Source organism: Mesoplodon bidens (assembly GCF_964165515.1).
Source record: "Mesoplodon bidens genome assembly, chromosome: X".
Classification (NCBI taxonomy): domain Eukaryota; kingdom Metazoa; phylum Chordata; class Mammalia; order Artiodactyla; family Ziphiidae; genus Mesoplodon; species Mesoplodon bidens.
This window is the reverse complement of record NC_138163.1, coordinates 4,303,213-4,328,528: the sequence shown is the minus strand read 5'-3', so window position 1 is coordinate 4,328,528 and position 25,316 is coordinate 4,303,213. Positions and strand designations below refer to the sequence as shown.

Genomic DNA, 25,316 nt, shown 5'->3' with positions numbered 1-25,316 from the left:
CCAGATAGTACATATTTGGGGCTTTGCCAGCCCAGAGGCAAAACCGAGGGTGTCATGTAAAGAGAATATAAGAGAAAACAAGTTTCCACAAACATCTTACTGATGAAATTCAGAATATAATAGCAGTTAAGTACAAGTTTTATAATACAAGTCTTTTCAGGAGAGGAATGGAATTTTGAAAAAATAACATTTTGCGTCACTGGGGTTCAAAGGTAGCATTCTCGCTCATCCAATTGATTGCAAATGTCCATCTTTTCACACCATTCATAGCTCACAGGCCATAAACAGGTGGTGCACCAGCTTTTTTGACCTCCACAGAGAGTCATGGAAACCATGTTATGGAGAGTCTAAAAGGGCGGGGCAGCAGTCTCAGATGTCACCCAGAGAGAATAAAAAGAAAGAAGGCTGGGAAGGCTATGGAAGGAGGAAAGAACGAGGCCATCTGAGGCCTTTAGAAGAACTCTTTCAGTAGACAGGTGGCCGTGGGTACCATATTGAAAGAGTTGGAAGAGAAGAGATATCTCCACATGTTTGGGACATTGGCCAACAAAAAGATGTGAGGAGTTTGGTGGTCACTGCAGGGAACATTCCCATCAAGCAAAACTTCTCCCCAAGATTAGGGAGGGCTGTGCCTGCGTGAACACGGCATGAGCTTGGGGAGAGTGGTAGAAACAAGCCAATGTGGACTCAAGGGTGAGGGTCAAGATGGACACCCAAGTCAGGTGAATCCTTTAGTAGAGGGACTGTAGGACTTTGAGGTAACTTGATGGAATGGAAGGAGAGTGGACTTTGGAGGAAAACAGACCTGCTTTCAAATCCTGGCCCTTCGGCCGATTTGCTATATGACCCTCAAAGAGGAGCTGAATTTCTCTGAGCCCTTTTGCCATCTGTGAAACAGTGGTGGCAGAAACTCACCCACAGAGTTGTCACAAGGCTTAGAGATAATATCGGGGAAGCCCAGAGCACTGTGCTTGGTGCACAGCAACTTTAACAAATAGTGGCTACTGCCACTGCCATGTTTTGTTGTCATTGTTACCTTTTTGAGTTGGAAAACGTAAGTGATCTCGCCCCCAGAACTCCTACAGCTCTTGGTCTACACTTCACTTTTGGCATTTAGCCTAGATTGCCAGAATTCAATGGATTTTCCTCCCCATTAGACTATTTGCCCGTTTCAATAAGGGGCTGTTCATTCTTTTATTCACCAGATATTTATTGCATGCCTACTGTGTATGAGACACTCTGCCAGGCACTTTACAAACGTATACCCCCTCCATGTGCTGCTGTATGTTGTTCTTCTTCCCTCCCCAGAGCACCTCATATGTAGTGGATACTACATAATAACAGAGGGATGGCTGGAAGGTAATCCATTCATTTATCTAACTGGTATTAAGTACATAGTATGTGCACCAGGCACTGTTGTAGATGCTGGGAATGACGCTGGATGAAATAGACAAGGATCCCTGCCCTCCTCAAGGTCACATTCTTTTGGAAGAGAAAGACAGTACAAAAAGAGTGCATATGCTAGATAATAAACATCATAGAGGAAGGCGAAACAAGGAGGGGGGATAGAAAGGGCTGCTTGGCATGGGGGAGGAAGATCCTGAATAGGGACATTAGGGAAGGATGATGGGAGAGCGAGCCATGCAGATCCCTGGGGAAGTGCATTCCACGCGCAGGCACCGCCACCACCTCCAATGGGGACATGACTAGTGATTACCAGGAACAGCAGGGGGTGAGTGTGGTTAGGAGGCAAGGGAACATGGTGGAGGCCCAGCACGCTTATGCTGTGAGTGGTCGGAAGCCTGTGCTGGTGTGTACACACTCATGGCCACGTGCCATGGACGTGTGAAGAAAAGCACCAGATCTGAAGCAGATGCACAGAGGGAGAACTGAACGACGAAGCCCAAGCTGTGGGGAGAGCCAAGCTGGAGTTGGAGGCACACCAAGATGAGCGCGGCAACAGCCCTCTTTTAGCCAGAGGCACAGTGTCTTAGGCAAGTTTGGATTTGTGGATTTCACGCATCTGATGCTGTGTGCAGGGTATGCAGCCGTGCTCCGCGCAAGGTCAGCTCACAGAGCCTCGTGTCAGGTCAGTCATGACCAAAACCGAACGCATGCCCTCGCTCTCCTCGCCTCCACTGCTGATTATTTAAAAGAAAGCGCCGAGTGGAAGGGAAAGAAAGTCCCTCAATGGCTCTTCAGCGTTATAAACTGAAAAGGCCTTTTCAGGATGTAGGAGATAAACAGAGGTGATTTGTTTCCCCTTATGACTTCTGGACATGATTGGAAATCACTAAATCCAGCCTTTTCTTGCAGTCCAGGGAAGGTCCAGCGAGGGGAGGGGGCTCGGGAGCACACGGCAATTGTACGTAAGGCAGGGCCAGGCTAGAGTCCCAGTCCCTGGGATTCCAGAACTTTCCCAGCACCACACGGTCCCCCTCTCAACATTTGTGACACTGACACCTTTGCAGTCTTCTCTAGAGGTTACAAATGAGGGCGTCTTCCTTTCTGGCCGTAAATTGACATTTACGGGTTAATGACCACCACTTGGGGGGAAGAGACTAGAAAATGGCATTTGCAACCTGCCATGACAAAAAACTCCAGCATTCACTGCTTTTTTGCTAACACTTCTGTGCCCAGGTCCCTGAGTTTAACCATTGCCCTGACCACAGCCCGCCTTGAAAGTAAATCTTTCCATCAAGAAGTATCAAACATCTCAGAAATTATACACAGAGCAGGAAAACCTTCACACCCTCTTCCATCACATGAGTGCAGAGCACTTGCGCAGAGGATCCACTTTCCCCCTCATACCAGAACATACCAGAACATACCAGAAGACATACTCTGTTTGCGGAAATGGACCAATGCCCTCCCGTGGCTGTAGGCACAGCCTGCGTGAGTCTCATGCGAGTGCATCAGTTGAGTTGCTCCCAGACTGAGTCAGCCCCTCTTTGGCATTTTGGTACGTGGTGATTGCTATTCCCCCAAATCCTCTGTGTATGCAGCCTGTCAGGGTGCGCATCTGTTCTGGGAGCAGGGATTGGCTCTGAGAAATACAGCCACCCTGGAAAGGTAGTTGCCAACAGGTGGCTGGTACAGGGGAGGGAGGGAGACAAGGGCGCCTCATGATGGGCAGTCGTTCGAAGGCTGGCTGAATGAGGACACGGAGGCTGGGGGTGTGTATAGGTCTTGCTCCTGGGCACAGGCAGCCACCCAGCCTTTGGGACTGTCCCTGACCCTCCATGCGATGTGCAGCCAGCCGGCGACTTCTTGTTGCTGGTATTAAAGAATTAAACAAAAATCTACCTCCGAACATTGGTACTGCCCAAAGTAGGAACTCGCAAAACTTCTCTTTACAACCCCGTGTGCAGGTAAACTGTCAGCCATTAACAGCCATCCGGTAGCCACTTCTTAAAGAATCCTAAAGAGATATTCATAATCTTACTTTTTCCAGCTTCCTTAGTATTGCTCCTTGGGGGGCTTTTCAGGATTGCACTTTGCTTATTGTAGCGACTGTATTTGGAGCAAACTGTCACCATGGTTTCCACAAAACACTTTGATAAGAGACCAGTATTGCACATCAAGTCTTTTCTAAGTGCCAATATCCATTCTGGCAGCAGGTAGAGAAATCATCATAGCTCTGAGCTGATGCTTTCTCTGGAACATCAGAAGACTTGTTAGATGTATTCAAAGTAAGCGCTACATTTGTGGGTAGAATTAATGCCAGAGAAAGATTCACCCAGCTCTCTCTGTGGTATTTTAAAACAAAGTAGCGATGTGCATGGAGTCATCAATGGTTGCCAAAGGCAGTCAGACTTCAGTGTTTAAAGTTAGAAAAGGAGAAGGATGGCTCATTCTACAGCCTGGCCCTGTGGCCCTGTGTGGGTTGGTCTAATGAGGCAGGAACAGGGTGATAATAAGTTCTCTCTACGCTGGGGCCTCTAGAGAAAGCTACTGTGCTGGCAAAAGCTATAGGATGTCCTCTGAGAGGAGTCGGTGGGATGCAAGAGCAAGCTTCATATATGTTCACCATGCTAAGACTCACTGTGGCAAATCACGTCCTCATGAGGTCCCAGTGTGATGAGGGAGCCCTAGAACGCCGCTGTCACTCTTCCCGAGCAGCCTAACAAAGCCTGTCTCTTCCCATCCCCCAGAAACACTCCATCCCCAGTGTCTCTCAACAACGTGTCTCCCATCAACGCAATGGGGAACTGTAACAACGGCCCGGTCACCATCCCCCAGCGCATTCACCACATGGCCGCCAGCCACGTCAACATCACTAGCAACGTGTTACGGGGCTACGAACACTGGGACATAGCCGACAAACTGACAAGAGAGAATAAAGGTATGCTGCTCTGCTCGACCCATTGCTCACGGGCCATGGTGGAGTCAACTTGCTTTCAATGGCCTGAGTTTTCCATAGTGGCCTCTTTCTGTCTGATTTCCAGGGCTACATGAGGGAAGAGGGCATTAGCTCAGGGCTGACGTGGTGACCAGTTTTTGCTGAGAGAGTGAAAAAGGCCTAGGATTGAGTTCTCCTTTAAAGTTTAAACTAACTTGAACTATGATGTGTTGGCAAATGTCTGTTTCACATTTTCACTCAATGGTAAGGATCAATACAGAGAAACAGAGCAAAGGAGAAAAGAATGATTTGCAAGTTAATTGGGATTAAGGCACTTGGCTTTTTTTTTTTTTTTTTTTTTGGAGAGGTGAGGTTGAACCAAGGCCTTTTACCTTCGTTATAATCGTCACCTCCAGTGAGTACATGACAGTGTGGCTTGCAATCAGAAGCCAGGGCCAAGGCTCAGCTAGTGTTTTTCACCCACTGACACCTGGGATGAAGGATCAGAGCCCTATTCATGGCAACACATGAGGTTGGCTACAAAACAAATGTGAGGAGGACCCTGCTTCACCAGAGGGTGAGTCAGTGGTCCTCAGCCACTCATGCTGCCATCTGTGACCCTAGCTGTCACACAGGTTCACCCCAAAGCCTCCTATCCTAATGAAGATGGGAAGTTCAAAGAAACCATACTTTTGCCCTGGCCGTTCAGTTGACTTTGGTGATTCTGGCCCAGCAGTCAGCGACAGACCCACTCTAGTCTAAGTGAGGACAGATGTGGGTCTTTCTGAATCAGACTGCAAAGAGGTGATCTGTGGTTTAGAGCTGTAGAAACATCTGGCTAGGTACAGGCAAGAATTAGCATCTCGTATGGGCTGGTGGCTCCTGCTGGGACATGGTATGGTAAGTTGCATGGAGTGGGCTTGGGTCCCAGACAGTGACAGGACTTTTTTGGAATCAGGCTGGGGCTGCAGGCTACCTAGATGCAGAGGGGCGTTCCCGTGGGTTACCGGCCCCTCCTCCTGGCTGCATCTCTATTGCAGCATCGCTAAGCAGGCGGGGAAACTGTCCCACGGAACTAGAGAGGGTGCAGATTTTGAAGCCTAATCATTTAAGCTTGAATCCTGTCAGGCACTGGCTGGGTGACCTCAGGCAAGTTACTGAAATCTGTGAGCTACTCCCTAGCTTCCATCTCTAGAATGGATATAATAGGATGATGATGAAACTACCCAGAAGGATGGTAGACATAGGTGGAATAAAATAAGATGTGTAAATCACCTAGCATAAAGTATCAGGTGCAAGGTAGAAATCCTACAAATATTTCTTTCTCTTTCCTTACTCCATATGATGATATATCTATATAATTGAAAGATTCTGTGGCTATCAAAGCATATTCCATAATTTGGGACTCCGACACCTTGACCCAGCTCTAAACTTGCACTGACTCCTAGGGCTATTTGCATGTGTTGGTTCTGTGTGTTCATGCAGTAATTTCTATACGCCAGGCGCTGTACTATTTGTTTTATCATTTGTTGCGTCATTTAGCCCCATTTCCTAGCTGTAGAAACAGAGGCTCAGTGAGATGCAGAAATTCACCCATGATATCACAGCTCATCATATTGGAAGCAGAAATTGAATCGAGAAATGTCTGGTTTCAGAGTGTGAACTTTTATCCTATAGGATGCACTGCCCATCTAGAGGGCAAGATTAACAACGGGTCCTTGGAAACCTTCAGTGAGCTCCTGTCCTCAGTTATCTGAGTAATGGGCAGTTCTTAACTTGTCCACTTCCCTAGGCTTCTGGAAATCCAAAGACAACTAACCCAGACAACCAGGCCAATCCAAGGGTTCTAGATTGCTCATGAAGGCATAAGCATCTTAAGTCTTGCCTAGCTTGTCAGCCTCCACTCTCCTCTGTCTTATTTTGTACTGGTAACTGGACAGCTGTTCAATATTTATGGATTTCCTTCATAATTGCATCCATTTTCAAAATCTGTTAAAGTAATTCCTTCTAAATTAACCACAGAACTTTCCAGGAGCAATGTAGTGGCTGGGCTGATGTTTGGCTCAGATGGTGCTCATCTTGGCCTTAGCACAGTGTGTCAAGGAGTTGTTCAATTCCCTGACAAATACTGAATCAAAATGACTCTGTCACTCTACCAGCAGAAAGATGCTGCATCCCACTGGTGTGGTCCTAGGGCTGTACCAGGGGCCGGGGAGAGGACCTAGTTTGGAATCTTCTGTTTACTGCCCTGAGTTTCACACACTTTGTCATTTCTGAGCTGCTTAAAGTGGGGGATTCTTCCCACATCCGTCTTGTCTACATAGACATGGGGAAACGGAGGCACTTCCCTTTTGATGGGTACTCTGCCTCCCACTGGAGACCACCATGTACCTGCATCTTTTTCCACCCAACCATGCAATGGAGGTGGCGGAGGTTGGCTGTCCCAGTGGAAAGTCTCCACACCTGCCCCATGTCTGTCCACCTGTATAGCTGCACATGGCTCATTGCAGAAGATTCTGGTGCTCTAATGGGCCAATAGGGCTGATTCTGCCCTCTGGCCTTTGTTCTAGAAGCCCGGTTCCTTACCTTCCCAGCTGCTGACTTGAAATACTTATTAAAATGGTGACTTGGGTACCCAATGAAGAGTGCCACTGCAGGGGCTTCCCTGGTGGCACAGTGGTTGAGAGTCCGCCTGCCGATGCAGGGGACACGGGTTCGTGCCCCGGTCCGGGAAGATCCCACATGCCGCGGAGCGGCTGGGCCCGTGAGCCATGGCCGCTGAGCCTGCGCGTCCGAAGCCTGTGCTCCGCAATGGGAGAGGCCACAAGAGTGAGAGGCCCATGTACCACAAAAAAAAAAAAAAAAAAGAATGCCACCGCAGACTTTGTACAGAATATCCAGGGGACATCCTACTCACATTCACTCGACAACAACTGGGTCCTTTAACATCTCCCTTAATATTGTATTACGGAAGAAAGTGTTTTCAATGCCCAAAGTAATTTACTCCTTTATCAGCAGAAATTACTTTTATTGCATAGTACAGGTTAAAAAGTATCATATAATCAAATGAAGCTGATAGGCGGAGAAGGAGCCCATATGTTCTACATAACGTGAAGAATCAATGCATTGTTTAGTGAAATGCCATCTGCTGGGCAATCAAGCACACATAACCCACGCATGGCAATTGCTTTCCAAGAAGGCAGGAGAGCATCCCAACCACTTGAAGGTAGTCTCCAGTGCCTGCCCCTCCCCCCAGCACGATTCCTCCCCCCAAGCCAGCACAGGAGTGATTTCCTCGTGGCTGAGGGAAGAGGACGCCCAAGAGCTTCCTCCTCACCGAGATCAACGCAGTGCCAGACAGACGTACAAGGGGGAAGCCTAGCTGGTTTCTAGACATCATGGAGTTTTTCCCACAGACCTCCCACCCCGCCCCAAAGCAGACAGTCTAAGACTCTGGTCCCACTGCTTAGTAGTAGGGCCTCAGTACCATTCCTTCCTCGAGTCAGCTGGAAGGGAATCGGCCAGGCAGTCTTACCATCCGTGTGCCGGGGGGCAGGGGGAAGTGCTATGCGACAGATCCTTACAGGTCATTTTCCTTCCCTAAAGGAATAAGACTTAACAAATCAGATGCCTCCTAGACATTAATCTGGCCTTAGAGGCCGATGGCGCTAATGGCTGTCTAAGCTCACCAGCTGTATCTACGTCAAGCCAAGAAACATCGATACTCAGTTCATTTAGACAAAAGGAAAAGAGAATATTTTCAATTCCATAACGCAGAGAATGAAAAACAGCTTGGTATCATATAGACCATGGCTCCCTACCATTTTGTGTATAAAGACCCCTTTCTAACTATAAATTTATAATATATAAAAATATAAATTCCATATTTTATATAAAATATATTTAGATACATTTTATTTTAGATATGTAATTTTATGTGTATATTTTCAATACACAAATATATGTTTCTATAAACATATATAAATATATAGACAAATATATTTTATAGGTAATATATGCATACTGTGATATGTGTGTGTATGTGTCTCACAAACCTCCACAGGATTGTAATGTACTTTTAGAATCTGCCATCTGAGAAAATATATGGTGATTTGAAAAAAACTTACTATGAATTAACAGGTTTGAATGAATTTCTGTTTTCTTAACCACCGTAATACAGACTTGATTTATGCTGTGGAGCTTGGGGCGCTAACAAATGATTAAAATAATGGAGCTTGTTATCCATATGGAGTTTGGGTCACCTAGTAGGTACTCTGGACATTTGTGTCGAATGAATGAATGAATGAACAACGGATAACTTGTCCAACGCCCGTGTGGTTGTGGTCCTGCTATCGTTCAAAGGCCTGACCGAGGTCTGCTCTGATTTTCAGAATTCTTTGGCGATCTGGACACGTTGATGGGGCCCCTGACCCAGCACAGCAGCATGACCAATCTCGTCCGCTACGTTCGCCAGGGACTGTGCTGGCTGCGCATCGACGCCCATTTGTTGTAGTGGGGTGTGCCCCCATCTCCAGCACTGGTGGAACTCCACTCATTTGGGAAAATTCTCTTTGATTATGTTTGTTTTTATGCTTCTTTTGATATCTGTGAAAAACAGAAGTCATTGTAAGTGGACACTACACCTTGAGCAGTGTATCTTTTATCACTTAGTCATTTTTCAGTAGTTTATATGCATTTCACAGATCCCACCATCCTTTTGTGCTTGATGGAATGACACAGTCCCTACAGTATTGTTTTAAGTCCACACTATCCACAACAAAGAATGGAAAGCAATTGTGAGAACAGGTTCCTGAGAAGTGAAACGGAATGTCATATATAGACATACATATATATGTGTGTGTGTGTGTGTGTGTGTCTATATATGAACGCAGACACAGAGGACCTGCAAAGATTCAAATTTTCAGCAATAGCCATTCCCCAAACTGCACTGTTCTGTCCAGACAAGAACATATTTCAGAATCCTTTGTTAAACTTTTGTGGTTCCCACAGACTCAGTTTTCAGATGAGAATTTTCATTGTCGAAACCCACTGGTTAGATGTAGCAACATCAGAAAGTCAAATTTAAGAAAATTAATGAGCACGGCAATGCCACTCTGAAATGCAGCCAGAGGACTTTTTAGTTAGTATCCCTTTCCTGATTCCCTATTTGAAAAACTTCAAGGATGAGAAGGAGTGGCAACATTGATGTCGACAACTTTAAGGCATCAGCTGGCATAAATATTTTTGAACTCCATGATTTGAAGTGTAAATCCTCACCCAGCATTCTCTTTGTGTAAAGCTCTCCTTTGGAGGGCAGTTCATTCAGTGCATGCCCTAGTAGCCAAAACGCTACACTCCAGTGTTAGAGATGAGAGACGGGAGGGGTCTGGAAACCGTCCAGGGAATGCACACCTCTGCCTCTTTTGCAGTTGGTTGGCGGGATCCACAACTGGCAGGAGTTTTTTTTTTTTTTATTGTGTTTTGCTCAAACCTCTGGAAACAAAAGTCAAGTTATCACTACCTAGAAGTAATCATATACAGTTTGCTTCCTAGTGGCTTTAAAATCTGGACTTCCCCAATTATTATCCCCATTTTCTATTTTACAGGATTTCTTTTTCACTTCTTTCTGTTTTCTTCTACCTTTCTTTTCCTTTTTCTTTTCTTTTTTTTTTGGGGGGGCTCATTAGCTTTTGACGGAAATACAATCACTGGTTTTAGTCAAGTCTATATTAGCTTGAATCATTTCCATGAAAATCCCGAAGAAAACTTCAAACTCTCTAAGTAGTAGCTAATTTTTTAACAAAAAAATGAGTCTCGGGGTAATGCTTCACCCTAGGGTGGTTTTGAAAGACCCCTGAACATTGGGAACAGTTCCCTTGATTTGGAGATATTTCTGCATCAGTTGTGACTATCCCCACCCCTTTATGATCCTCTGTGTTCATTTTATGTCCCTAAACATCACAATGTAAATATCATCTTTGGTATTCCAGCTCACTAGAAGAATTCCCCACACGTTGTAAAAACTATCCGTAAGTTAGTTCCTTGTAATTACCTGCCGGTATCTAATTCCACATAACCCTTCATCTGCTGAGTTATTGGATTCTCTTCACTGAGTTATGACCAGATAAATAATAGATATACACACACATGAAAGATGCAAACTTGTATGATTTTGAAAGCAAGTCACACAAGTCTGTGATAAGAATGGCAAGGGATCACTCCACACTCTCATTGTCAAGGTTAGCTGTATCCCCAGTTGCAAAAGAGCCAGACTTGAGCTCCGCTCTGGTCATCTTTGAGTTGAAGGCCCTTTGTTGTATCATAAGGGCTGTGGAAGTTGTCCTCCAATGGCTGAGGCCACGTTGTGAAAAGTTGACAGCTGGGAGTGTCCCAGCAGCTGAACCAGCACTTTTCATGCTCCCGGTGCGGTTGAGCTGGACGTTGGCAGTCTCAGCATCAACCCTCACACACGCAGACACACACACAGACCAATGAAACCCGAGAGAATCTTTTCTGAGCCTCTTAAATGAGGAAAATGATCCTATGAACGACTCCAGACACCCAAGGTGGGTGTCACCTATACAAATGAAGCTGATGGCTCTGCAGTGACTCAAGGTCTCTGTGTGTTTTCCACGGCTTATCAGGTAGAGTGCCTGACTGTGACTATGTGATGAAGCCCACTGGCTTGCCTTGCAAGTTCAACCTAGACCACGATCCTAGACCATCATGGATTTAGGAGTAGATTCTTCTTGAAATTGAACCTCTGGAAAGTAGACATTAGAATGCTAGGGGCAGTTTCCCGGGGAAGCTAGCATATTGCCTCATGAATGAAAGACTCGTAGCTCTAGTTTCAGTGAGTCGTCATATCTACATGGCACACAGCACGGAAGCAGCAGAGCATCCTGCTTGCTGCCTGATGTGTCACCTCTGGTGGCTAAATGTAAAGTGTGTGCCGACTCAGTGGCACAAAGATCAAATCTGACAGGCGAGCTCAGGATCACCACCTGATGATTTAGCAGACCCGTTTGTAAAGCAGCTTAGAAACCAATTAAACATGGAGGATGAATTGCCTTCCTCTCCGTGGAGGTGAGACGTCTTTCGGTTTCCTGATTAAGGATTGTTGCTGTTTTCTAGGCACTCTATTCATCACATTGTAAATGGTGATGTGTGTCGTAGGTGTACAGCTATTTGAGGGATTGAGGGATTTTGTCAAGTAAATCTCTTGGGTGTACCAGTTTGTGGGAGGGATACAAGACATGTGGATGGCGGTGAGAGATCCTGCCTCGAGACTTTGATGGAGGCTTGGTGAGACGCATCTCACAATAAGCACATGGAGTTAGGGTAATGGGCAGAGAAACGGGCAGCTCCACCTGAGCGAGCAAGTACACAGAAGGATCTTAGCCCTGCAAACGGGACCCCCGTAGGGCCACCACTATGCCTTCACTTGTCACCCAAGCTCCAACCACAGAGAGTTTGACAAGTTTGTGTTATGATGTTGGCTTGGCTTTGTATTTTAATTAACCTTGGATTTTTTAGTGGTTTTGTCATATTACTGTCTGAGTTTGGTAGGTAGGATTAATTTGAAAAGAGTATACTAGTGTGGTCCTCGGGGTAGAATTTAGCCATGAGCATGTTGTTAGCCAGCCTGTAGACTGTTAATGACTTAATAATGTCATTGGGAGAATACTAGTAGTTTTCTATTTGGATGACAGAATTGGAAAAGCAGATTAGCTGCTGATAACTTTTCAAAGACTTGAGATTGGGATGCCTTTTTTCCACGTAATGACATCAAACGATTCAAATCTCCAATCAATAACCAAGTTGCTTGATTCAAAACCATTGGCTAAAATGTGTTTTGTTGAGTTTCCAAATGGTGGGTTTTCCTTTGGACATCACCTTGCTAGATGCATTTGATTGGGTCTTCAGTGGGAAGATACTTGTCCTCTCGGTATCTTTCCCAAAGCTATCTAATTTGGATTGTGTTTTATTCAAATTCGCATCCCGGAGGTTGAAGTTGGAAAATGAAGTTGGAAAGCATTTCTGAGGGCAGAACTGATTTAGCTGTGAGGGAGGAGCCCTCACGTACTTCTCAACAGACGTGATAAAATTTCACCTGTGTGAGTGGCAGGTGGGAGACAGCAAACTGGATCACTGGGTAGGACTACTCAGTAAGGCAATGAACTGCTTGCTTAGAGAGGCATCACTCTCCCCATGGAGAAAATGTGTGGCGAGACACTAGAGCTACACAACATTGAATGGATGGGTCGATTCCGTGCCCCCAAATTCAGTTCTGTGGGGAACAAATATGGCGCCCATTGTCGCTTGCTCTATTATGCGACTGGCGGACTAAATTCTTCCTGGTTGTCGTTGTCGTTGTCGTTGTTGTTGTTCTCATTCCCACTTGCACAGCCTTATTCTCATAATGGAACTCTGATTCATTTGCTCTTCAGTGTTTGCAAACTCCAGCGACACAACTGGCATCTGTGTATTGATGATCAGCATTGACCCTGGCAGGAGGCTAATCGGATAGGCTGGTCTCAGACATTAATCCTACCATCTAATATTTTCGGGGAAAGAAAAAGTATGAATTCCCTTTCCGTTCTCCTCCTCACAAGTCTAGAAACCCCCTTTCCCAAGAGCATCACGTTTCCCTCTGTAATCCATCAACTCAAAGCAAATTGCATTGTGGGGAGGGCTGAGGCAGGTGGGGCCGGGGGTAGCGGGTAGGGAAGCCCTTCCAGTCCAGGCTGCAGTTCTCGCGCCTTTCTGCTTCTGACCTGAGATGGTAATAACTCCTTCATCAGGCTCACAATGGGTTTAGGGGACACGGAACTGCTGTTCCGATCCATGATCAATCATCGTTCTTCTAAGAGATTGGAGCTTTGCTGTTTCATTAACTGTGCAGTGTAGACTAATGGTGTTTAATAAAAATCATTCAAAATTTCAAACTCTTTTGCCAGTGACCTCAATTTTGTTGGCTCTTTGATTCATACCAGACTCTGCGGAGGGAAGGGGGAGACCCAGGAAGCCTGCTACCAGGCCCCTGGCAGGATGCTGTGGGGAGCACCCCCAGGGCCCACCAGCACTTGCTGGTGAGCTGCTGCATGCAGACTGGCTGGGAACCCTCCTGAAGAAAGAATGCCCCCATGGATGCTTGCAGCTGCAGGTAGCCTGTTCCTACCGAGGGAATCATTATTCTCCAGCCTCTGCAGCATGAAGCCAGCTGCCAGATGAGGACCTTAATCGGAATTGCAGGCACTTTACCTGTTTGGTTCTGGCCTGCATCGCTCTCGTAGCTACCAAATAGGGGAAACATCTCAGAGCCTAGAACCCAGCAGGGCGCGGAAGGCTAGCCAAATGCACCCCAGAAGCACATGCCCTTCTGTGGTTCTGCGGTACTTGTGACATCAGTGGAAGAGGAGTCCCAGGGCAGGAAGCAGCCTTGGGGAAACCCCCAAAGAGACTGAGTTGGTGCCATGTTGCTCAGATACAGAGCTAGCTTCTCCTTTGATCTGCCCGGCATGCTACCACTGGTCTATTGCTAAAACGTTTAACAAGCTCTCTGAGAACAGAAAGCACTTGATTTGTAGCATTTGCCAGTCTCCATGGTGTAACTGCTTCCACCATGGCTAATTTCCAGCTACTAGGATGTCACTGAACACAGAGTTGGGAAGAGATGTACGCAAAGTTGGGAGTACACAGTACTGATTGCAGCCAGTCAAAGAGGGCTCGGATTTCACATTTATGTTCTGGGAACACACACACACACACACACACACACACACTTTAATGACAAACTATTACATCATTTTCAAGTATGAGTCAATCCTCTGGGAAATGTAGATAGTTTATGATGAGGCCCTGGAGGTGTGGGTTTTAAGCTGGAAGGGATGAGGCCCTCTTGAGCCCAAAGCATAGATGCATCAGTGGGGGTGAGTGGGTCATCTCCATATCTCCAAGGTAAAATGGAAGTGACATAAGTGTTTAAAAAACCCTCGTTGGTTAAAAATAAGGATAGGTGAGTATTGGTTTTTTATTATTAAAACATCCAAGTAGTACTTCAAACTTGTAAATGTAACTTGGATAACTGATTTACTATTTTCCTACTAATGGCAGCCTTTGCCTAGTTAGGAAGCATTAGGGCCTCTATGGAGAACAGCACAATCCAAAATGCAGTGTGTTGTTTTCTCATAATATGGAAACAGTAATTCTCCCATCTCCCCGTTGCTGTTCAGAAGGTTTTCACTTTCGCTATTAGGGATGGAAGTTATTTAACATGTGTTTTTAGTTGAAAGTACCTACTTACTGTCCTTGTTCTGAATTCAAACCAGAATGTCTCCTGGATCAATTCCATGATTAATATTCAGAAATTATCATGCAAAGCAAAACAATTCCCTTTTCCACCCAATATAAAGAAAACCAAGGTCACTAACAAGTAGGCATAAAGTTCAGTATATTTTTCTAAGAGAATGAGGTTTTCGTTAAACACACACACACAATGTTTTTTTATTAGACCTCCTCATCATAAATTATCCTGAGAGTAGAACAGAAAGTCTCAAAGGACCCGTTCTCCTGGTCCCATGCATCTTCTACAGTTAATATGAGGTTTGTATCTGGAAAGGTTGAAGAACTTTCCCTAAAGTCCTGTTTTTCTTTAAACATTTCCACATTCTGTCCGACGCTGTGTCCACAGTCAAGTGTTAGCCCTGAAGGACACCCGTGTCCTTTACTCTTTCCTTCCAGCCTCTCTCTCTTTTGCCTCCGAGGTTCTTTCTATGACCAGCACAGTAACATGGTTGGTGCGAGGGGCGGGGGGGTGGTCTTCCAGCCCCTCGTGGTTTTCCTGCAACATTCATCCTGACTGGGTATGGTCCCATCTGGGTCTGGTTTAATTGCCATCACAGTCACATTGGGACTTGGTGTCCCCCAAGGCAATGGACAGGTTTGCATGGATACAGAGAGCTAGAAATGTGTTCATCATCATCCGGTGATTTTCTGTTTCAAAACCATCCTCATGAATCAATCATATTCACCCACAGATATTACAAATGAGATTGATTCTGTCTCAAGACAATTTGTCAAGTAGATTTCTTCCTGGATGACTCTACTCCCTGGGTATTTTAGAAAGCGAAACGTTTGAGATGAAATCCCTCACATTTATTCAATTCCACAAATGGTTGTTTTTATTCCTATTTTCCTCGGAATAGCACTTTTGAAGATGGTTTGGTGTGTAGTGTTGTCTTCGGATAAAATGAATCCTTTAAACGTGAGACCAGTAGAGCTACCGTGCTCAGAATGCCCCTGGGGATCAAAAGATCCCTGAGATTCTTCGCCTTGGCTTGCTTGGTGAGTTGACTGCCATATCCTTAGGCTCCTCCAAGAAGAGACTGGTTTCTGTTCTGTTCTGTGATGGTGATCGTGGTGGCTGGGTCTGTTCCTTGTCCCTCTCTCTCTTTCTGTCTGGCTCTGGCTTTCGCTTTCCTGCTCGGGCTCTTTCTGTCTCTAAACAAAAGAATAGTTGGATTCAATGTGAGCTTCTGAATCGTAACTTGTTCATGCTTTTCAGGCCTAACAGATTAATAAAAATAGGTGTGTTCTGATTTCAAACATGCCACCTGGAGAGGCATGCCATATTATGAAACCATGATATTATAACAACTGCATTATCATGTGGCAGTGTAAATACTCGTCTGTTGAATTCACTTGTCCAATTGTAGAACTTTGTGGAGCAGTGTTTTGACCTTCATGACTTCATTTTGGAGTAAGTGCAGTGGTTGCAGGCAGATGAGACAGTTTACATCAGGATTTTTCAACGAACTTTAGTTGGAGGCCTGGCAATGGCACACATCTTCAGATGTTGCTGTACCATGATAGATGTGAAGCAAAAATTTCTGTTCCAGAAATTTCCCATAACACTTCAGTCAAGGTGGTTATTTTTAGGTTCATCTTTTTCTTTTTCTTTCTTTTTCTCTTTTTCCTTTTTTTATTTTGAAGGGGTTTCTTATTATTGACTGAAGAAATATTTTGATCGATTGCAAAATGTATATTTCTCCTCTCTCCCCCTCCCTCCCTCGTTAAAATATTGAAATCTGGGGTCTTTGGCAAGTCTGCATTAGATCAGGCCAGGAATGAAGTCTAAATCTAAGCAAACACTGATGGGTTTTCAAAGAGGAACACTCCCTGTTCACTGGGCCCTTCCACGCCCCACACTGACGAATGGTACGAAGGACAGAAGGGCACTTTTCTAACATCATCTGAGACCTAATGCAGTTTAACAAATGACTCCACATGTTTTTCCAGTAAAGTCATTTGACTGAGACTTGAAAAATACCCCTGAGACTTGCCAGGGGTGTCTTCTGCCTGGTCTGCAGCGTGTGTGTTTGCTTTGTATCTAAGAGGCATATTCCTGTCTTGTGCGCTCACATTCTCATTAGCCTGTATATAAGAACCAGAAAGATCACCGCAACATGTTGTAAATGAAGATGTGACTCTATAAACCTTTCTCTCATTCTTGAAAATAAAAGACATTTTCATGCATTTTTTAAACAGAAAGTTTGTATATTTAAGTGTCAAGGAAATATTTATTGAGTAACCAGGATACAAATGGGAATTTAATTGTCATCATGTGCTTTGTGTAGGGGGTGCTCGCCAACACCATGTCACTGCCCATGTAGAACATGTCATCTGTGTGTGTGTGTGTGTGTGTGTGCACGTGTGCAACACGTCTGGCTTGCTGTCCTTCATGGGATTTTAGCTTTTCCTTCTTGAAAAACATTCTTGTACAGTTCCAGGAAGGCCATGGCTACATTGCTATATGAAAGCAGTGATTTGAAATGGAAACTCCTCTTCCCTTGGAAGCCATTATCATGTGTTATGGTTCAGCTACATGAATTCCACTGGATTTTGTGAGGGAAGAGGCTCTGTTCAAATCCAACTGAGTTTCCAAGAGAAAACCATAGGCTGAAATGCACAGGGAGGGGGGAAAGATAGAGGCCACTTCAACCGCAGCATTTGAGCTCAGTTGAGCCCTTAGGGTTGGAGTGAACTTGCCCCTGAGCCACAGCTCAGATCCCTGGGGCCAGTGTCCTGGCTTGGGCTCCCTCCATGTCGGTAGATGAGCAGAACCGTGAGAAACAGCCTGGCCTGGTTCCCGAGAGGCCTTGCCCCTAGTGGAAGACCCTTTTCACACCAAGGGCACCCTAGGTGGCCATGAAAATGCGGTGGTCATTCATAAAGCGCCCCCTTTGTTTTACCATAACCCAATTCAGCTTTTGAACCACTTTTTCTTGGGTGCAGATTTCCAATAGTCACACTCATTGCAGATTCACCATTGCTTGTCACTGTTCTTAACAAGCATGCTTGTCTTGTCAAAATTTCACTAAGTTCCAATGCTCTGTATGGACCAAGGTAACTGTTCAAACATCAAGGAATGAATGAAATGGTACCTGGTTCCTAAAAATTGGTTTTGTGTGCTTTATGCGAAGAAAACTGTATCTGCCTGTGTTGCTTTGCATTTCAAATGTGTGGCACACAAGCGTTTTGTTGGTGCTTTGTTCTCAGTATGGTAACTCTGTATACAAACGTTTTCATGTAGTTTTGTTGTTTTCCAACATGGTGTCTCTGTAAAAATGATATTGGATGAGCTGATGCGTGGGTCTCTCTCATAGAGGCATTAACTATACTGCCAGTGCATTGAATTATTGAAAAATGCAAAATAAAATTTTTATGAAAATCTCATTTCAGACAGGTAGATGATTCTGCTTACAGACTTTCCAGCCATAAGTACCAAGTTACCACCCCTTTTTCCTTCTAAGGTATAGTCAACCCTCCCACTTACCTCAACGGCTTTACAGCTGAGGGCCAGGAAGAAAATACTCTCACGAAGCCAATTGATTTCATGAGAGACCCTTGGACTAGCATTCAAAGCCCACTGAAGAGAAAATGATCGAATGTTTAGTTATCTGGGTTCCTAGTACACAGCACAAAAAGGCTTGCAAAGTATGAAATTGCAACTGCAGTGGCTGTTGAATTGTAAAACTAGACTAAAAACTTAAAAGTACAGCCGACTATGGCCATTTCTGGCAGGGGCATGCAGCCACTGGCGTGGGAGAGAAGCGTAAGCAATCATTTTAGGTCACAATAATGACGTCATCAGGAAAAGGTTGTTATCTTCAGTTATATAGTAAAAAGGATATACTAAGGCAGAAGAGCCATATATTTTAGAACTATTTCCTTCAAAATGTTTAACATTTTCCAGGCGGCGCCAAGGGAGTTTCAGTTACCTAGAAATTCCATTTATACTGAGTCTCTTTCCTGGGCATGCAAAGTGAGAAATTGCAATACTAAGACACTACATGGCACAAAGCACTTGTACGTGAACATGACATTAACAATCAGCTGAGCTGAATTTCCTATGAACAAGCAAACGGCACTTGGTGTGGCCGGATATTCCGACGCTGCTGTGATCATAGTCCAGGTATGAACACTGATGTAGCTAACTGTGGCTGAAACTGAAGATTGTGACACTATCACCAAGAATTCCAAATCCTTTCCAAAATTTGAAGCCTACGGTATGGGTAAATATGAACATTTTTCTTAGGAGATAATAAAGAAATATTTAATCTGAGTAAATAGAGCTAAACAGATTATAAATTTGTTCTCAAGCAAACAAGTTTTCTCCTTCACTCAAAAAAAAACCCAGATGTCATAAATTATAATCATGCCTAGGTAAACGTGAGCCTGCGTGCAGAAAAGAGCTGGGAGGAAAAACGCAGAATGACATTTTTCAAAATTGGAGGGCTGGGATATGCTAACTGATCAGTTTATGCAGCAGTTACTGTGTGCCAGGCACTGTTCTAGCACTTTCTTATATATTAACTTATATAATCTTCCTAATGACCCTATGAGATAGGTACTACTATATTCCTGTTCTATAGATGACAAGACAGAGGCACAGAGAGATTAAGCAGCTTGCCTAAGGTCACACAGCCAGAATTTGGACAGTGTGGCCCCAAAGCTGTTGATCTTAACCATTGCCACCTACATTGCCACTTCTCACTGTCATGCAGAATACTATTGCTGCTAGAGCATCATTTCATTCTAGAAACAAAAGTAAAGAAGGGCCCTGAGCCCTCGGCGGGGGGGATGTCCTCTTGGTCCTTCCAGTGGATTCTAAAGGAAAGGCCTTGGGCTAGCCTTCCAGAAACGCCTCCTTCCATGAAGACTGAGATCAGGACCTGACTGGAGTCAGCAACTCAGGAAAGATGTGGTGAGATGGGACCCCTTATGCTTGGAAGTAGCAAAGAGAAGAGAAAGCACCACCTTCTCAGCAGGCCAGACACTCTGGCTGAGGTCAAGGTCAGGCCTTGGACTGGCTGAGCTTTAAATCAGTCCACTTCAAAGACAGGCTTGGTGTGGCTTAACTCCTTGTTGATGACACGTGGGCACCAGCACAGAAAGGAGGCAGAGCATCACCGGGGAGCAAGTGCCCCGGGCTTTGAAGTAGGACTTGAGCTCAGGCTCTTGCTGCCTGGCTTAAAGGAAACAACCTTTCCATGCCCCACTTCCTTCCTCTACAAAATGGAGTTGATGATATCAGCCTTCTGCCAGCTTCCCAGAGATGAGCAAGGTATCATAGAGACAGGTGTTTCTCATTCTACAGCCCCTCTTGGCAACTCTGAGGAACGTGTTGCCCCAAAGAGTTTCCCCCAACACGCTGCCATTATCAAGGTCAGCAGTGTTCACCCTCTGAGGGTGTTAGTGAGGTAACTGCACACGGTCGCCTTGCTCGCAGGGGCTGGGCCACAAGTGGGTAGGCTGTGGCAGAAAGTACCACATGGGCCGGGCGGAGGGGAGGCTGGGAGCACGCTGAGCCTCATGCTTTGGACAAAGAATATGTTGAGCTTTGTGAGTTTCTCCAGGAAACACTTTTCGGGCTAGCTAGGCAATTTTGTCCCCTTTCCCCCTTTTTTTTAGTAAAGGAAATAAAATCTAAGACATTTAGCTGTAATAGAAGCGAGATCTAGGTTATTTGTTAAGGGGGATCTTGCTCATAAGTTTCATGTACGGTCTTTGGAATTTGACATGCGTTCTCCAGGGCCTCGGCAATGGTGATGGGTGGATCATGAGCTGGGGGTCTACTGGGCCCGACAGTCACAGGACCTAGCGTGTGAGTTCAGGAGGCAAGTCGGAGGCAGGAACTGACCCTCAAGCCCTTTTTTTCTAGCCCTGTGACTCTCCACGCTTCATCCTACCCCCCTTCTTGAGGGGGGTAGGGGAAAGATTTTGAGAGTGGAGAGAGAACAGGAGATAACGGTGCTTCTAGTGATCTAGAGAAAACACCCCTCAGGAATCCAAGCTCAGAGTACTCTTCTCCAAGGAAGAGATTTCCTCTCACGCTTTTGTAACTCTCCAGAAATTGCCCAGGTGGTTCCAACCACAGTTCACTTGAACATATTCTCATTTCCCAAATAAGACAGGCCCTGCAGTGGCCCAGAGATGTGAGGTTAACCCCCAAGAGGGGGGCGGCTGCACCTCTGTGGAAACATTACCTTGGGCAGGGCTGGACCTGGGCAGATGATGATGGTGGCGAGCTGAGATTCTCCCAGAATTCCCAACTCTGAGGACACAGCATAACCCAGGGAGCAGGAAGGGAGCTTCCGTCACAGAGGTTCACTTAGAAAAGCATCCTCCCCACCCCAGCCCCCAACCCCACCGCAAACTTTAGTTGGGCTGAAGCATTTGCAGGACAGAAAACTCCAGACTAAGCAGAAAGGGCAGAGCTTCCCAAGAGTCTCCAGGTACTGAATGAGGTAAGGGTGGCCTCTGCGCCAATGACTTCACAGTCGGCTGAAACTGGTTAGCTCAAAAGCCCGCTGGCAAAAAGCTCAAAAATTTTACACATTCATTGGTTTCAAACAGAGCCCAAAGAAGCAGATTTTTACCCATCTAGAGGCTGCTTGCTTTACAGAACCCAGAAACTTTGCCCGACATCTGTTCACCATAGATAAGGGAAACCCTGGGGCTATAAAGACCCCAAGGCACTGAGCACATCACCTAGACACTTCCCCCACGCTCTGACCCCCTCCTGGGAATTCCCTTCTCTCTTCCTCTCCTGGGTGGAGGCCTCTGGAAGGTCTCATCCTGTGAGGGACATCCCCACCCCCATGCAAACCTGCCATAGTGTCCCCCAAATGAAGCCTGCTGCAAGCTACTGACACCTTGTGGTCATGTCTTTCTCCTCGTTCACATCCCACCCCCATCCCTCCATCAATCCCTGGAACTCACTATACCCAGGTGTCAAAAAGAGCCCTGAAGGGTCAAGTGACATGGAGTGGTGGCAGGCTCCATGTGGGGTCCCCTCTGGCACCCCCCAAGCGCCCCAGACACCCCCTAAACCAGCCAAGTCTTGGCCTCGACTCACTGAACATGTCCTGTGCCAGCCACCAAGCACATCCTGAAGCACAGCCCTCACTGGGAAACAGCCGCTCCCCTGAGGGGTGGCCCAGATACCCCCAGGGCCCCTTGGCACTCAGGCCCAGCTCCTTCCCTACTGGCTGTTTCCTTGGCCTCTGCGCTGGCTCTGGACTTGGGGCGTAGCTCATCTCTTGCCCTCTGAGCCGGGGCGCCTCATCCTTGGCTGAGCTGGACAGCTCACCAATTCCTGGAGCCCACCCCCAGAAATTCTGATGATCGATTTGGGCCCACCCTCAAGGGAGCTTACACAGGGCATGTAGTGTACATGCATCCACTGGAGAAGGGGGTCTTGGGGGCCATCTTACACTTCCACCCTCCACAAGCCTCTTCGGCCCCAGAAGACTTCACCTCCTGTCCAGTGGACTCTTCGCCCTCTCCACAACCCCTGGAGCCGTGGACCTAGAGCTTCTGGAACTGTGACCCCTGCCATCCATCCATTTTTCTCTCTGCCTTAGTTTCTCCAAGCAGAAAACTATACAAGCAAACCTTACTTCTGTGCTACTTAGAGGAGCATAACACATTAATGAATTAATTGTGTTAAGCTTGTTAGTTGGAAGAAAGGTGCTATGAAATGCAAATTATTATTATTTTGAAATCCGGTGGCTGTCATTGCAAAGTTTGCCCTTAGTTATTAAACACTGTGCCTTTGCCATCTCTCAGCCCCCAGTTCAAAAACAATGCTCGTATTTTGCTTCAAACCATTAATTTGAAAATAACCACCTTGGTGCTCATGATGTGCTGATGGGGAATTATCTGCCCTGGGAACTTGCCAGCAAGAAAAAAAAAAAGAGATTTGCATTAGCTGAAGCTCAAAGAGGAGAACCAACCCGAAAGCAGGAGGAAAATATCCCCATCAGATGCCTCCCTTCCCTTCCAGGGTCTCCCACCACCTGGAGGGGCCCCCGGTGTCTTGATGGGTGGAGTGCAGCCCAAGGGCTCTTTCCTTTTGACTACAGCTGAAGCCTCCCTAAGATAATTTGGAGTTTCCTGCCCCGGGAACTCACCAGGGACAGCTTCCCTTCCTGGCCTCCACTTCCCAGGACCTCCCAGAAGAGGCAAGTTCTGCTCCCCAGAGAGCATTAGATTCACCAAGGGGCCAAGCTGTATTCCTCCGAGCCTCCCTCTTGAGTCCCTGCACACTTCCATCCCTTTCCCTTGGGCTGTGCATCCCCTCCTGAGCTGTTTCCTTGCAGCACTGCCTCCCATGTGGGTCGTATGGGATTTCTGTTCCGTGGGCTCAGCCCTTCTCCGTTCGGGAAGCGCCCACCTCATTTCCAGCTCAACATAATCCTCCTGAGTCCATTCTCCTCCTCAAGAGCACTCCCCAGGGCCCAGCTCCTGCCTCCCTAGATCACAGTAGGAGCTAATTGTCAACTGCAGGACAGAGGACCCGGTGGGGGGCGTGGAGAGCGAAAAGAAAACAGGCCTCGACCTAAAGACACCCAAGCCTGAGGCCTCTTGTCTGGGTCCATACCTTTGGGTTAGTCCCGCCCTCCACTTAGCTGCAGGAGACCCCTGTGCAGCCCTGGCAACATGGCTGTGAGGCTCAGTTGCAGTCCCACCAGGGCCGGGTGCCTGGACTTAAATGCGCAGGGTGGCAGGAGCAAGCTGGGGAGACCTCTTATTCTCCTTAGCTCTGACCTGGAGAACAATTCTAAAGTGTTTGCCATTGAGGCATCTAAGGAATTTCTGCCCCTGGGTCAGTGGCCTCTAGTTATGGATTGAATTGTGTTCCCCACCCCCCACCCAAAATTCCCATGTGGGAGTCCTAACCCCCAGTACCTCAGAATGTGAACTTATTTGGAGACAGAGTCTTTAAACAAATTAAAATGGGGTCATCAGGGTGGATCCCAATCCAATCTGACTGGTGTCCCTACAGAAAGGGAAATTTGGAAGCAGACTTGCACACAGGGAGAATGCTATGTGAACATGAAGACAGCATCTACATGCCAAGGAGAGAGACCCAGAACAGATCCTTCCCTCTCTGCTCTCAGGAGGAACCAATTCTGCCCACACCCTGGTCTCAGACTTCCAGCCTCCAGAACTGGGGGACAATGCATTTCTGCTGTTTCAGCCCCCCAGACTGTGGGACTTTGTTATGGCTGCCCGAGCCGATGAGTATACCTGTCCTCGTCCATTTATTCGGTAAATAGTCACTATATGTACAGGATAAGGTTCTGGGACCTCATGGGGGAGCAAAACCAGGCCCTCCCTTGCCCTCATGGAGATCATGGGCCAGTGGGACAGAGAGCCATTTAGCGGTTAATCACACAAATAAATGTGAAATTACAACAAAGGTGAATACTGTCAGGAAGAATTGCCCAGAGCTCTAAGAGCCTGTAAAGGGGCATGCGACAAGTCAAGGAAGGCTTCACCGAGAAGGTGCCAACTGAGCTGAAATATGAAAGTAGACAAGGCAGAGAGGAATGAGCAGTTCAGGCCTAGGGAGCAGCAGGTGCAAAGGCCCTGCGGTAGGACTTGCCATGGGCCCTGCTCAGGCTCTCAGATGGCCCTCAAACATGCACATCAGCTTCACAGCCCACGCAACAGTGCCATTTAGCCCTCGTCACATCTGTGAAGGCACCCTCAAAGGACCTTCATTGGGTGTACCTATCGCCAGGGGAGGGAAATTCAGGTGAGAAAAAAGCCAGCTAAGGCAAGAATGGGCATGTCCAAACACTGGCTTCTGTTCTTAGTAACTTGGGTCCACAAGACCTGCTTTTATAGACAGCAGAGGTGTCGTGAGGCGGAGCCGTGAGGTCAGCATTGACCTGAATCGCCACTCATCTGCTTGCCAAGTCATCTCAGACACATCATTTAAGCTTTCCGAGTCTCAATTTTCTCATCTGTAAAAGGGGCATCAAGAAAATACCTCCCAGTATCAAACCCATTTAAAGGGTATAGCACAGGATAAATAGTCACTCGTAAGTACGGTTATTATTAACAGAGCAATCCTACCCCACACACACTCCCAGCTGGCATTGGTGTTGGTTCTAGAACTGGAGAATGGCAGACAGACCTTACCCACAGGAATAAACTTCCTTAGATTGATAGATTGATAACAGACCACAGGTGGTGCAGGGTGACAAGGCAGGCCAAGCAAGTCAGTCCCCTGAGGAGAAGGTACCTCCCATCAGGTCAAAGGCCACAGGGAGGAGGATATAGTGGCCAAGGGGAAGAGACGGCCGGGGCCCTCCCTGGGGCATCAGGGAGCCAGCTGCTCCCTAGACCTTTCCCCAGCCCAGACTGGGCCTGGGCTACCACCTCTGGTTGTGTGGCTATATCTCCCTCCTGTCTTTCAAGGCCTATAATGTACCGCCCGGTAGACTCTGACTTCTTTGTAGTGGAGCCATTGCTGTATGTTAGCATAATCATTTCTCAGAAAGCCCGTCAATAAAGGCTGGGGAGTGAAACAGAAACCGTTCCCACCACCCCAACTGCTAAATAATTTCTGGAATGAGTTGTCAGGAACCTTTTATTTACTGATTTCACGCATTTC

General features: G+C 46.5%; 1 protein-coding gene across 1 annotated transcript in view; it reads left to right on the top strand.

The window, feature by feature from the left end:
- AFF2 (ALF transcription elongation factor 2) overlaps positions 1–8,879 on the top strand; it is a 504,257-nt gene extending 495,378 nt beyond the window's left edge. The window contains exons 20-21 of the mRNA XM_081221467.1: positions 4,155–4,345; positions 8,734–8,879. Of these exons, the coding sequence (XP_081077593.1) occupies positions 4,155–4,345; positions 8,734–8,855 (313 nt within the window). The 3' untranslated portion in view covers positions 8,856–8,879. The remainder of the gene's footprint in view (positions 1–4,154; positions 4,346–8,733) is intronic.
- The last annotated feature ends 16,437 nt before the right edge of the window (positions 8,880–25,316 follow it).